This window comes from Epinephelus lanceolatus, chromosome 12 (assembly GCF_041903045.1).
Source record: "Epinephelus lanceolatus isolate andai-2023 chromosome 12, ASM4190304v1, whole genome shotgun sequence".
Classification (NCBI taxonomy): domain Eukaryota; kingdom Metazoa; phylum Chordata; class Actinopteri; order Perciformes; family Serranidae; genus Epinephelus; species Epinephelus lanceolatus.
The window spans coordinates 19,364,713-19,380,353 of NC_135745.1; the positions used below are offsets into that span (position 1 = coordinate 19,364,713).

The 15,641-nt window shown below is 38.7% G+C and overlaps 1 protein-coding gene across 2 annotated transcripts in view; it reads left to right on the plus strand.

Annotated features, from left to right (window-relative positions):
- Positions 1-15,641, plus strand: part of LOC117271586 (guanine nucleotide exchange factor VAV3-like) — a 68,638-nt gene that overhangs the window by 23,602 nt on the left and 29,395 nt on the right. For both annotated transcript variants that reach the window (XM_078173087.1, XM_033649867.2), the window contains exons 11-16: positions 1,985-2,053; positions 2,908-2,994; positions 5,175-5,260; positions 5,375-5,507; positions 9,950-10,059; positions 15,026-15,127. In XM_078173087.1, coding sequence (XP_078029213.1) covers positions 1,985-2,053; positions 2,908-2,994; positions 5,175-5,260; positions 5,375-5,507; positions 9,950-10,059; positions 15,026-15,127 — 587 coding nt within the window. The remainder of the gene's footprint in view (positions 1-1,984; positions 2,054-2,907; positions 2,995-5,174; positions 5,261-5,374; positions 5,508-9,949; positions 10,060-15,025; positions 15,128-15,641) is intronic.

Sequence of the window (15,641 nt, forward strand, 5' to 3'; positions counted from 1 at the left end):
AGCAAGTAGGCAGCACTGTAGCCCCATGGAGGAAAAGTTAATCTTTTAATTTGGTAATGTTATTAGAGAGGTAATGAAGGGCAAACATGCTGAAGGTGACTGCACCTACCTTGTGTATTAGGTATTAGATATGATGTAAATATTGTTGTAATTTAATTAACACCGTCTTCTACTATTCACAGCACATTACACAGCAAATATTGTCAGCAGTGTCTCAGTCTGGACTAGTATAAAATTATTTGTCTCATGTTTACTTTGCTGTTTGACTGCCTCTGCGCAGGTTAAACTACCCAAAAATAACTGCCACGTGTTGATTAATAAAACAGACGTACATATGTGTGGGTGTCGGCAGGATGGTGTGGTCAGAACTTCCCTTTTTCCTCCCATTACTTTCTTTAAGATGACACTTGACGGTATTTGTATAAAGCTGCACAGCTTCGTAAAAATGTTGTCACACATGTTTTATTAATTGTTCTGTGCATTTAGATGGCAGACAAATCCCATTTATCTGTCTATTCATCTTCAGCTTCATCTTTCACTTCATTAAAAATGAATGATTATACCGCTGAAGCACATGTGCTACATCTTTGCCTAAAATCCATTTTCTGCCCTCAAATAAGATTAATTTAAGAAAGTCTTCTGAATACAAGAGTATAAATGGAGCTTTATTATTATTATAAAAACTACATGAAAGCTCAGTGGTGGAAGAAGTATTCAGATCCTTTACTGAAAAGAAAAAGTATAAAACCAAACTGTGAAAAACATCACAAGTACAAGTGTCTTACTGTTATATATTATATGATTGGATTGTTGTGTTACATATCGATTCGGAATATCTTAAATGGTTTCAATGGTATCAATGGTTTCAGCAGTATCAATACACTGGTACCAGCTGTGTTTTCTCATTCTCACTCTTATTGTTAATGTTCACTACAGTCATTCTGTGCTTCTTTGCTACTAACTAAGTAAAGAAAAGTCGTCATTGTCCTATCATAGGCTTATTATATTTCTAAAACAATAAAATTTAATAGAAATTAAAAATTCCATAGATGTTAATTTTCCTCGTAGTACTGAAAATATTGATATTTTTCAAGGTTTTTGTCAAATTTCCAGTATCATGACAACACCATCACAATACAATCCACCAATGTGTAAGCTGCATTTTCGTGTTGTAGCTGGTTGAGGTGAAACCGATTTTACCTACTGACGATATGTATGCAAATTAAAGTTTAACCTGCAAATTAATTAATATAGCTACCAAAAAAGTACAGAAAACAATACTCCTTTCCCTCTGAAATTTTTATTTATTTAATTATTTATCATTTATTTAACCAGAAAAACCTCTAGAGATTAAACATCTCTTTTTCAAGAGTGTCGTGGCTGAAACAGGCAGCAACATAAGTTACAGACAGACAACATAGAACCAAAATACAGAATAAAAATTTAAAGCTCTAAAAAGAAGCAGTATAAAACACAAAATAAGATTACTACAAAGAAAAGCCAAAAAGAAATGAACCATAAAAACGCAAAAAAAACAGCACCTACACATGATTACAAGGACCAGCTATGACATTGGCAAATATAGAAGATTGTGTACAAAAATCCTGCAACAGTGCATTGAAATGGCCGAGAATGACCAGTGAGTGCAAATGTAGTGGAGAAAGCATGTAAAGTAGCATAAAATTGAAGTACCCAAGTAAAGTATAATGATTTCAATTTTGTTCTTTAAGTATGATACTGGAGTAAATGTTCTTTGTTACATTCCTATTCCTATTCAGCTTTATTTTTAGTCACCTTTTTGTCCTAGAATAAGATTAGTTTAAGAAAATTGGTTGTTGTCCCATTACGTGAGTACAAGAAATTAATCTAAAAGTAATCTTCATTCAGTCAGTAACCCAACTACTCATCCTAACTGTGTTTGCCTGAGTGTGCAATTATGCATGTGAACATTGTCCATCTTTTCCTCTCTGTCGTCCTCCAACAGGAGCTAGTCAAACACACTCACGATGCTGCTGACAAGAGCAACTTGAAGATTGCTCTTGATGCCATGAAAGTAAGTGCGGTGCTTATGGAAAATGGTCTGTAATCACTGTGATTTCAGCTTGTTTCCAACAGCACACTAATTTAGTGGAAACAGCCTTTCATTGGATAACAAAAAGATAAGTCATAAATCATTCATGTTTCTCTGCAACAAATGTATGAGAATTGATAAAACTTTAAATTTAGACTACATTACATTAGTGAGCGCTTCATACTTCACTTTTCCAGTCCTGATTGGAACCTGAGGTTGATAGGCAGCTGATTTTAGGACAGAAATGCAGCAACAACACCCTACAACATGCATATATAAACTTAAAAGAATATGTAGACATTTTACAATGTTTATTAACTTTATTGCCAAGAGTTAGATGAGATGATTGATACCACTCCTATGCCTGATTGTTAGATATGAAGCTACAGCCAACAGCTGATTAGCTTAGCTTAGCATAAAGACTGGAGATAAAGAAACAGCTAGCTTGGCTCTGCCCATGTACCAGCTTGCTAATTAACAATTTAAAACAGTTTAAAAAAAAAAATCTATACCAGAGTCAAATGTAAAAACAACAAGTTGCACTTTTATGAAGGGTTATGTGCTCGACTGTTTCCCATAAAACTGCAACTTAACATTGTTTCCAGGCTTTATGCTAAGCTAAGAAAGCCTAACCACCTCTTGGCTCCAGCTTTATATTGAACCGTCAGTAAGAAGAGTGGTATTGATATTCTCATCTGACAATCAGCAAGACAATAAGTGTTTTTATATTTCCCAAAATGTGCACACATATAACCCCTTTCACTACCACCAGACTTCGCTAAACCAATAAAATGTGTGTATATTTCTGTGTGTGTGTGTTTGCATGTGTTGCCCAGGACCTGGCTCAGTTTGTCAACGAGGTGAAGAGAGATAACGAGACTCTAAGGGAGATCGACCAGTACCAGAGATCTATTGAAAACCTGGTAAATTAAAATCTTTTCCTACAGCTATAAGCAGCTTGAATATCATGTTTCATTTTTTGTAGCAGTTCAGTTTTGCCGTAGCCCGAGGGAATCAGCCAGTAATTCAGGAAACAACTTACTGCTCTGAGTGTAGATTTAAGGGGTTAATGCAGGTGGAAGCTAACATACTTTACTCACTACACCTGAATAAACCTAATTATAGTTCATGTCATGTCACCGTGCATTTCTGCGAGTTTCATTTTTTATTTTTTCCAAGAATTTCCTTCTGAAGCATGATAAGATAAAATTACACTTAAACTTTACATAAAAAAAAAACTCCCCTTAAAGGTCCCATATTATGCTCATTTGCAGGTTCACACTCATATTTTGGGTTTCTACTAGAACATATTTACATACATTAATGTCCAAAAAACACATTATTTTTCTCATACTGTCTGCCTGAATGTAGCTGTATTCACCCTCTGTCTGAAATGCTCCGTTTTAGCGCCTGTCTCTTTAAGCCCCCCTCCCAAAAAAGCCCAGTCTGCTCTGATTGGTCAGTGTTTACGGGTCTTAGACATGTGCACTCTTGTGTCTGTGTACTATCATTGCAGCTGGGAAATGACTAACAGCACTGTAGTGGCACTTTCTATCTTTATAAGGTATAGTTGTGACATCACAATATCATTGAAGTCCTGACAGCTTGTTTAAAGACAAAGGTTTCTGAATACAGATTGTGTGCATTTCTCCATGGATTGAGCATTTTATATACTTTCACAGTATTTAAATAGCATGTAGACCTGCTTTATAATAAAGAAAGACATAGAAATCAATTAGTTTAAATTAATCTGCAACAATTCTGATGATTGACAGGAAGGCAATCCAGGCACACCGGAAAAAATATAGAAAAATGAGGAGGGAACTTTTAAAAAGCCTTTATTGTAGTGGCTAAATCATTAGAAGAGCTGATGTGTTTCACCTTCATCAGGGCTTTCAAAAGAAATTCTGATTATTAATCAATTGTGTCAGTATTCAGTGTAATAAATATTCCCTGATTCCAACTTTTCAAATATGAGGATTTGTTTCTTTCTTGCTTTTTTATTTTGAATCGTTTGTGATAATAAATGTCTTTAGTCTGCTGGCCAGACAAAGAGACAAGAGATTTGAATACATCGAGGCTGTGGGAAATTATATAGGAACTTGGTAGGAACTTGGTAAAACCTTTATTTTTCACCTGCTCTTTGTTTATAAAAACAGGAAAGAAAACAAAATAGACCCGACTTAGAAAATGGATCACTAGAGTATTTATTTTCTTACTTTCCTCTCAGGGCTTGTGTAATTTTCTGACATTTTACGGAAAACAATTAATTTAGAAAATAATCAGCAAATTAATCCGTAATTAAAATAATTGTTAGCTGCAGCCTTAAACCAGTTAATGGATGAAGTTGCTCATAGCAGCTGCATCTTAATAATTATTGCCGTAATTAAAATATCAAATTGAACAGCTGTTATATGTGAGACATTCTGACAGAGTGGGTTTCAAAGTGGAACACCATAAAAAAATCCCGTTCCAGGGCCGTGCAGAGCGCACCACAAGCATATCTTATGTAAGGTGAAATATATGGAACGCACCTCATACATAAGGCAAGAGAAGCCATCACAAAATGTGGTAATGAGAAAGGGGAACAGGATGAGATAAGGTGGTGAAGGAAGAAATCAGTTGACAGAACCAGTAGCAGGTTGGAACCAGCAGCAGAGGACACTGTGAGGGAAAGAGCTTGTCAGGTTATGAAGACCTTCTACTTGTCTTGATTGAACAGAATTGGCGACTCGATGTGGATGTCATTGGTGATAACAAGAGCCTGCTGACACTGATGAGCTGATGGTGCCAGGACTTACATGGTGTTTTACTGGGAATACCTCAATATGCAGTTTGGAGGGGAAAAAAATGAAAACCAGTAATATATAGGTTGGGTCTGGGTTATATTTTAAGTAGCTGAGAGACACACATTGTGTAATAGATAGTTCATGCTAGAAATGTGTCCCCAGTGACACATTTAAACACATCAGAAGTATTTTACTATTATGCCTTTAACTGGACTTGGTTACTTATTAATGCATTTATTTCAAATGCATATATGTCATACTTAATTCAGCCATATTTCATATTCATTTTAACCCCCTATTTTTTTTACTTTCAGAATCAGCCTCTACTCAGCTTTGGTCGACCAAAGGGTGACGGAGAAGTGCGCATGGTCTCCAGTGTTGACAAGAGGAAACAGGACAGGTTGTTCTACTTTAACTTGAATGTCGCTTTACTGAAGCGTAACACATTTACCATACGTCTCGACAGTGTACAAGAGCAAAGTGTTATATAACACTCCGTCTTCTTATTTTACAGACACATCTTTCTATTTGATGTGGCTGTCATTGTGTGCAAGAGGAGAGGCGACAACTATGAGATGAAGGACATACTCGAACTCAACTACTTCAAGATCACAAACAACCCCACTACGGACAGAGAGGGTAAAAAGGTCAGTTGGCTGCATACAGACAAAGTAGTACCATACATAAGTGGCGACACCAGAAATTTTTACAGGGGTGGCCAGATGGAGCCACTGTAAATCTTAGGGTGGCACATCAAAACCAAAAGCCATAACTGAATTTAAGGAACTCTAGGCGATTCATTGTTCCTCAAGTAGGCTGATTGTCCTTTTCTTGAAAACACACACACACTGATTGTGAGGAATAAAACATTTACTGTGAACAAGCCATCTCAAGTTTAGGGGAGACTCGTGGGTACCCATAGCACACATTTTCAATCATTTATCTTGAGGTGAGAGTTCACGGGAGCCTTTTGAAAATGGCCATGAAAGCTGTTCCCTCGCCAAAATTAAACCTATATTTGGAGTGTTATTGTGCCCCCTCCCCGACAAGCTTTGCTGACATGGCAGGTACCAGGGGATGCCTTACACCATGTTCACACCCTGATATGTCAATTGTCGAGCAGCCGCCCGTCAGCAGTCGCCTGGCCTTTCACACCAGAAATGCATTTCTCCACGCTGGTCAGCAAGCGATTCTGCTCCTCTGCTCTGTTTTTAATCACATATAGAGGTCTGTCCCCTTTTGCTTGTGTGTCTGTATGTGCCCTCTTGCCCCTCTTGCTCTCTGTTGAGACACAAATATGTGGAAGCAAGGGATGCATATTCTATCCGTTATCATAATTAGATCATTTATATCACATCCAGTATAACATTTATATCATTCGGAATAGATTATCAGTGTGTTGTCTTGCCAGATTCGCTCGCAGCTTGTGGATAAAGTAGACCAGACACTGAAACTATTGCTGCAGATTGCAAGCTGGCTGTGGAGCTTGGGGCAGCAGCATGTCCAGTGTGAAGAGCCCCATTGCTCATTGGGCAATGGGGGCAAATGATGCGGGCAGCATTCCAAGGAAAATTGGTGCACTTTGCGGTGCTTTCAGGTCCTGGCGTTAGGTTGTATGGTTTCAGAAGATAACACAAAATACCACTACCTCTGTGCCCCCCCCTTGGGGCACCACTGCTATACATATGAATGGACAGATGCTGCACTTAACACTGCACTGAATATTGTCTCTCTAGGTGTATCTACATCACATTTCGATTAGTTTTAGTTTATATTTGTTCATACCAATCACTTCACACCATTAAACTACACTTCTGTGTGGGAATGTTGCTACTCAACATGTTTGGCTGCAGATTTTATAGCTAAAATAAATGTTAGTAATCTAGAGTGATATTTTCCCTCTCTCTGGTATAGGGTCAGTCACCCCTCACAGTTTATACAGTATGCTATTTTTCGCCTCGTGGGAACGTTTGCAGGCCGTATTGTAGTGAGGGGACTTGTTGATGTCTTGTTGATGTATGCCCACAGATGGTGTCTTCTCACTCTGGTGCTGATTGCTAATGTGAAGCTGACAGCTTGCCAGAATGGGATGGTTGTGCGGTTATTATCAAAGGGACTCCATTATCATACTCATTTACTCTATTGTGCTGTCACCATCAGTGTGTGTTGTGTGCTTGTGTGGGACATGTGTATGGCAGCAACTGGTATTTGACAAGTACAGTCATGGTCTTGGCGTGTTTTTGGGGGATTATGTGTGTGGTTGGCATTATTTCGGCTTGTATCTAGCATTATTTCGAAATTAACAATCTTGTACTGACACAAACAGTGTAATTTTGCTCGGGCGCGTCATTATTTTTATCTTCCAACATTATGTTGCACAAAAGGACGCAGACTGGTGTGAGAAATTATTTGCAGCAAGACACTGAAACACAGAAAAAGACAAATATTCACAGACATACAGATTCTGTGTACCCTACACCCACCTGAACACACACTGCAGGACAGAGATGCTAATATCAGGTGATGAATGTGCGTGGTCCTCCAAGGCTGCTTATAGCTATATATCATTTTCTGCTAAATGAAACTTCAGAGTGTGGATGTGGTGCCACTGAGCACCCACACAGTCATCAATGATTTAACACTCAGCCGAGCTCTAAAACACTCAGGACTTTGCAGGGCTGGCCAATCACTGACGGGTAAACCCTACCACTTTTCCTGTTATTAGATATGACACAACAAGCTGGAGCAGATTAGGGTGGCACAAACTGAGAGGTTTGGGAATTGATTGAAAATCGTTTCCAAAAATGCCCACGGGCAAGACATTTAATGTGTAAGTGCTGCAGTGGATATTTAGTGCCCAGCGGTTGAAGAATGTGCCAAGCTGTGAATGTGTTGCTGAAGAGAAAGTGATAGTTAAGTTTACACCCAGAATGTCCGAGCACTTTTTCAACTGTGCTTTCAAGTTTTGATGCTGTTTCTAAATTTAGGATGCATTTGGAAAATAAAGATCGAACGTCGTATTTGGTTCCTCTGAAGCAGATTAGCTGACTCTGCCTCACTGTCATCACAGCATCATAGTCCTCTTTGGCCAGAACTCTGGTTAAACTTCTATTGCTGCTGCTCTTTTGACATCGTTAGAAAAAAAAAACAGCAGCCAACTCACTCTTGGTTGATCAATGAGCCTGGTGGCAACAATCTTGGCACCAGGACACATGAAATAAAGCCAGTGACGACTGATGATGGCATTAAAGTTGTTATCTGTAATGCCTGGCCGCATGCTCCAAACTGATGGGGGGCAGCATTTTACCTCCAAGCCAATCATACAAGCTCTCTTAGCTTTTTTAGTTCAATAAATAAACAAAATAAACTCACCAAATGTCAATACAGGAAATGTTTTGACACCTTTTTTTCTTATCAAACAGAAAAATACCTTCTGAATTCAAGTTTTTTCATTGAACTGAAGGCCCTGACACACCAAGTCAACAGTTGGGCGATGGTCATTGCTGAGTCACTGAGAGTCTGTTGCCCTGGTCGGTGCGGTGTGTCTCGCACTGTTGCCCCTTGTTGGCCTCCATTGGCTTTTTGGGGGTCAATTTAGCATGTTGGATTGGCGTCAGTGAAGGCAGAGCCCATCTGTACATGAAATCACTCAGATTGGCAGTTTGGCTCAGCGCACAACAAGAGAAACACAAGTGAGGAAAGTAAACAAAGAGCTAAAGTCAGGAGGAAGTGAGATCAAAACAAACTTGTTGCATAAAGTAAGATAATTTTTTATTAGCCACTGAGCTCTTTAGTAGAAACCTTTCGCGATGGTTTGTGTTATTCTTCACTGGTGCACGGTATAAATACCTTGTTCGTTTAACATTGGATTGTGTTGTTAATGTGCTAACCGGCTAACTAGCATCAACTTGGTCTTCCGGTTTCCCTTTTTGAATGACGTTTAAAGACAACCGCTGTCTGCTGGTGTGTTCATGAACAACTTTTTGGACGAGACATGGTGACGTGAGACGACACAGCCAGGGGGCCTTCGTCCGACTTCTCTGAAGTTGGTTTGGTTTTTCTGGGCCTTTAGACTGCCTTAATTGCCTCGCTAACTAATCCTAAAACTTCATTCAAACACGCCGCCTGCGGTCGTTTTGACTTGACCAGTGGACTTCATTACAAGATGATTGGCTGTTGAAACAGGTGACGATCTTTACGTTCTAAAACCAGCAGTCAGCGATTTGACAAGCTGAGTTGCAGTTGACACCATCAGCCGGACTAAGGGAGCGATCACACCGAGATGAAACACTAGAAACGCGACGCCAGTAAAACCATTGTTTTCCTATGATATGACGCGTCTGACTGGTGTTCAAGCGCCTTTTTAGACAGGCGTTTTTTCGGCATCTTTTTAGACGCACATTTTTGTAGACGCTTCTTTTTAGACGCATGTAGACGCTGAAAAGTTAAAATATTTTCAACTTTTTTGAGCGTCAGACGCCAGTAGCTAGAGCACATTGAATAAGCGCTTCCAGCGTTTCAAGCGTCTTTGAAGCGTCTCATTTCTGTGTGATCGAGCTAAGTCGAACTCAGCCCAGACAGCTCACGACGCTGCAACTTTTCTCTGCAACGTTCTAGAACGGTTTTGTCCTGTCATGAATCATTGGTCTGAACTGGACTTTACTTCTTACCATCCTGCTGATAATGTTCAGTTTTTGAATGTTTTGAACAAAAAAAAAATATCTTACACATTGCACCTTAATGGCGGTACATCAGACCATTGAATCAATCTCCAATTACTTGTAGTTTTCTTATCTTTCCAGTATCATGTACTGTTTACACTTAAACCCACAAATACAGTATAACAACCTGCCGTATGTGTCTGAGATTTATGATACAAATATAAAGAAAAAAAATGCAAAGCCTGAAAGAGGTAACACTTAGTTACTGTGCTACCCACCATTTTATAAAGTATACACTCTGTGAGTTGATCATTACAGCGCAACTGTAGCCATGTTTCCCTTCTATTCACATTAGCATGCAAATGCACATATGCATTCATGAGAAAATGCATTCAGCTTGATTGCCGTCTTCCTTCTGACCTTCACAGTGGTGCTACGGGTTCTACGTGACTCACCAGCAGGGACACGTCGGCTTTGAACTCTTTTTTAAGACCAGAGAGCTGAAGAAGAAGTGGCTGGATCAGTTTGAAATGGCCATGTAAGTACACGGACACATGAACACTGCACAGTTTGTAACCAACACAGAGGACCAGTGTGTGTGTGTGTGTGTGTGTGTGTCACAGAGAAAGCTAACCATGTGCTTGTATGTGTGTGGTGTTTATTTTCCTTTGTTTGCATGCATGTTATTCCAAGGCCGACAGAGGTGTTGACTCTTTCATGTGCACTGTTTGATCAGGTCTTTGCTGTAATCAAGCACACACTGCTGACAACAGTACGATAACACACACACACACACACACACACACACACACACACACAAACCCACACGTTACACATAAACTGCTCCAAAGCGCTGCAAAACTACAAAGAAGTCACTCTGCCTCGATGGTTCTTCAAATCAGTGCTTTATGGAGGTATATCTTTTGTATTATTTTGTAACAGTGGGAGGTTTTTCTCAGGCAGATATCCTGTCTGCATCCTTTGTTGTGTTGATTCAGGAGTAGACAGTGTTGTTTTGACATTACACTCTGATTGACTGAGCAAATGCTTGTGTGTTTTGGGTGGATATGTATGAAAACAACATTCCTGATATGCATGCTGACTACCTGCCCTTTGGCCAACTTCCAGCTCTCATAGTGTACTGGATTATATTTGATGTATGGGATACACTTTCTGTAACATGTCTATGATGCATTATAAACATACTTTAATGCATTATAATCTGCTTATAGAACTGTGTAATAAGAGTTAAGCACACTTAAAGAATCACAACATATCGCTCACTGACTTTTTTTGCAAGGATCATAGTTAATTCTACTTCTTATAGCTATAATGCATCATACTCGCTGTTGTACTGTAATGCACTGTTTACATGCCTCAATAAGTCAACTAGTGCAGAATGCTGCAGCTCGTATTTAACTGGGACAAATCGTAGGTCACACATCACCGCAATTCTCGCCTCCCTCCACTGGTTGCCTGTTAACCTCAGAATTGATTTTAAGATTCTTTTAATAACAGCTCAACATGGTTTAGCCCACAGTTATATAGCTGAGCCTCTGACTACCTATGCTCCAAGTCGTGACCTGAAATCTTCAAGCCTACCCTCACTAGTCGTCCCTAGATAGTTCTTTGCCATCAAGGCCCTGAGGCTCTGGAATTCTCTGCCTGAGGATATTAGGCTGGCTAGCACATTACCAGTTTTTAAATCATAGCTTTAAACATATCTTATAGGAAAACTTTCCCTTTTAAAGCCTGATTTGTACTTTTTGATTTTTAACTTTAACATTTTATTTCCTTTTGCTCTATATTTGCCTCTGTACACACTATTTTTCTCTGCTCTTAACATTTTTAAAAATATTTTAATTGTTATTTTTGTCTTATTTCATGCACTTTGTGAAGCACTTTGTAACCTTGTGTAGATAAGTACTATACAAATAAAATTATTATAATATTAAATCATTAAACTATTGCAATAATATGATTCTAAGATATTCTAAGTATCCATTAGGTGCTTTAAGTAAAGCAATGAAATCCCAGAGGTACAGGCAAATATAATACATTACAGACTTGTTATACGTCACTGTAAGTGGTCATTGTTTGTGTTAGGTAAAGGAAAAAAAATCATTAAATTTATGTGAGAACAACACACGAAATGCTGTCAAAGGAATTCATTTGAAGATGAGCACTCCACTTTGACAAACCTTTTTTATGATACCTAGGTATATAATAGGTAATAAAATTAAACTTTACCTGTAGCTGTATATTTTACTTTTATGTAAAAGTTTATCAACACCACCAACTTCTTGATAAAAAGGTGCAAACTATGCACTGGTGTTAACATTTGGTATAGCTCAAACTTTAAAGGGATATTTCACTTTAGCAGAATTTGCCAAAAATTCTTACCTCGATTTAATGTCACCTACAAGTAAGCGAGCAACCACTAGCGTCTCTGTCATCCACTGTCAACACCGTCATTCCTCCTCGGATTCAGGCTCCTCATTTACTTCCATTTATTTTGAGGACCAAGTCTAAATACAATACATGTTATGTTATAATATGCTTTTTGAATATTTTTGAGTGCTTATAACAATAATTATACAGTGCTAATGGAATGCAATATAACGACAACAATTCTATTTATATGCCACCTTTAAAAGCAGAGTTTACACAGTGCTTTCACAAAGCAAAGCCAAAGCAAGCTACCTCAGAGGCAATATCATAATAGAGGCCAGAAATTAGGGCAAGACAAAAATTAAGGTAACATTGAACAAAAGATAAGCATAAAAACATATTAAAAAGAAGAAGACTGATGATAACCACAGATAGAGATAAAAATAATAATAGCAATAAACACAAAATAACACTAATGGTAATAACAAGGAGGCTCAAGACATTATAAAAAGATAAAACACCCTTCAAGACCACTAAGCACTTGACACCTTCTGAAAACCTTATGTGTAATTTCTCAAATTTAAAGAAGAAGTTTCCCACCTCATCCTTCTTGGAACATTTTTTTTCCTGCGGATACCGAGTTTGTGTCTGAAAACAGCTTTGTGTGCCTCTGTGCATTGGGTAATGACACCAGGAGGGGTCCATTCAGAAAGTGAAAATTGTACCTGTAAAGAGGATGTGGGCTCCTGATGAAGGACTCACTTATGGGAGCACTCAGTCTAAGTGGCTTCTGGATGGTGTGTTCAATGCGAAAACGTGTTTTTGTGTCATTCGTGTTTGTGCGCATTCCAGAAAGGCTGCTTATTTCTGCTATTCATGTTTCCCCTCTCACATTTGAACGCATGCGGCTCAAAATTGATATTTGTCTGGGCCCTCGTCGTTCACATGAACATATTTACCGGAGGTAAAATTGCTGTTTTGAAGGAACCAAATTGCAGATTGTTTTTGTCACGACAAAGTGGTTTTATTGAGTTAATTAGGAATGTTTTGTGTTTTAAGCACATTGAAAGAAAATTGTTCCCACTACTGAGATGCACTGTCATTACAGAACTTTGGTCTGGACTGAAATATTTCTGTAAATACCAGATGGGTTGCTATGAAATTGTGTGCAAACACTCATAGTCTGTAGAGGAAGAATCCTAATGATTATGGTGATCCCCTGACTTTTCTTCTCGCACAACCACCATTTGTGGTTTTGGGTGAAATGTCTTAACAGCTATTTCAATCAGGAGATACTCATTCTGAGTGAAACTTACAAGTATGAAAAATATGAATAGTCTTTGGCATTTAGACCACATTGTGATATATATATATTTTGAGAGGGGTGGTGAAGCCATAGTCAAAACGGGAACTCCCACATGGAGTCTAGACGCTGGTAGTGGTGGTGATGAGATAAAGAAAGTGCTGAGGATATGACAAGGAGTGGACATTTTATGAGCTGGATCTGGGCTCTGGATATGATAGGTAAATGGGGTGATGGAGGATGTTGCAATTCAACCTAAAATGACAGCAGCAGAGAGCGAGAACAGATTTGAAGTTTGACAGTAGCAACATGATAGGCTGATAGAGATCATGGCAATATCTCAGGATAAATTACCTTAAAACTCCAATTAAACACCCAGTCCCCTTTACTAGAGCGGTGTGGCTACACAATTAGACTAATAAAGGCCTGTCTCAATTAGAGGCCTGGTCTGGTTGCGAAGCAGTTCATTTTTATAGAAGTTCTTTGGATGTATAAAACCAGGTTGTTGGCTACCCATTTGAGCTAATGTTAGTTAGCTGTTTAGATTATGCATACAAATATAAATGTTTTTATGCTACCCATTGTTAGCTTGGTTAGATTCTTCACAGTTCAATTGTTTAGGTCATTTTACCGGAACCATGAGCACCAGAGAAGACTATAATTCATTCAGATTTACCGGCATGACGAAAGAACAAGTGGTGACTCTCTACCTCTGAAGCTGTCATGAAGTCAGAATACGTGTCCAGTCCCTGATTACCATATTCATAATCCTTTAGTCCGTAAGGGTCCTCAGATCAAAAGAATCAAAAGGTTTTTCATGTTGTGTCAGTATGCTGGGTGCCATAATCCTCAAGTGCCGTAAAACCAGTGGTCATAAACCTCTCTCTCTGATGCCTTGTCTGTCCAAACTAGATCAAACAAATGATTCGTCATTGATGTTATTCAAAGTCTAATTTTTATACATTATATTGTACTGGTTAAAATAAACAATTTCATCATATTTCCCATCTTTATTGAGCAACAGTTTTCTTTAAAAGGAATTAAAGCCCTGTCCCATACAGATGCCTGTCCCATATATAAGCCTCTTGAACGAATTATAGCCCGGGCTACCAATTTGAGTTTATGTACTGTATGTTAACTTCGATGGTCCTATGATTTTTCCTCTAGCAACATCATCAAGTCAAAATTTATGTTTGTCCAATACTTTTATTATATTCCCATCAGCCTCAGATGTACTTTGTGTTTAGTGCTAATTAGCAAATGTTAGCATGCTAACAGGGCATGCTCAACTAAGGCTGCTAACATGGTAAACATTGTCCTTGCTTAACATCTGCATTTTAGCATAGCTTAAAGCATTGCTGAGTATGTATGATATCTTTGTTAGGGTTAGGGGTTATGATAATAAATAAGCACCCCACAAATGATGTCATGTACTTACGGTAAAGTTACATTGGTTAGGTTTGGGAAAAGAAGCATGATGATGACGTACCTGATAATAACTCAAAGTTCACTTAGTTTCACAAGGTTACAAACAACAGTCTCCTGGGGGAAAGTTCCATTTGTTTGTGACCCATCCAACCACCCCAACCTGACCCCTAAGGCAGGTTTACTCTTTACTCCAATCAGTACATTGCTCTTCCTGATTACACGGGTTAAACAGGAATTGTGGGGCAGTATTTTTCAAAGGAAAACATATGAACAATGCATTAGAACAGCCCGCTGTGCTTTCGTACAGCATGACAGAGTCACCAGCCTGGCTGTAGACTCTTATTTTCATTTAACCAGCTTTTGCTCTTACTCCCTGTCTCAGATCAAATATCCGTCCAGAGAAAGCCAACCACAACTCTCACCAGTTCAAGATGCACACCTTTGAAAGGATCACCTCCTGTAGTTTCTGTCACCTCTTGCTCAGGTAATATCCCGTCATATGAACAGACTGTTCTATTTTGGATTATTACGTGGACCTGATGAAGTCCCTGCAGATGTTTTTACAGGAGACTTCAGTCCCACGACTGAGACAGGGTGAACATGAACTGTAAGCTCACCCACTGTTCTCAGATGGCAAATCATTGTGTGTTATTGCACTGTTCTCTGGAAAAACACACTTTCAAATCTTTTTGATATTGATGGTATGAAAGGAACACCATGACATTTTACATTTCAGTCTTCAGCCAGTTTTCCTCAAGCACTTCTTTGAAATTAGCCTCTCACTGAACGGCTTATTAGCACTGGGTTTAATTGAAAGAACTAGAGACTACAGACTTTTAGCTGTCTCAGTTTTCAGCAGACAGGATCAGTTTTATGGTTCTGGAAAGCTGAAGGACATTTCCAGTGTCATTTTTCTTATCATGAGACTGTGACAGAAGCCTGGAAATTCAAAATGTCAAGGTATTTCTCTTAAGGACGCTGTTATGCATAAAATATAT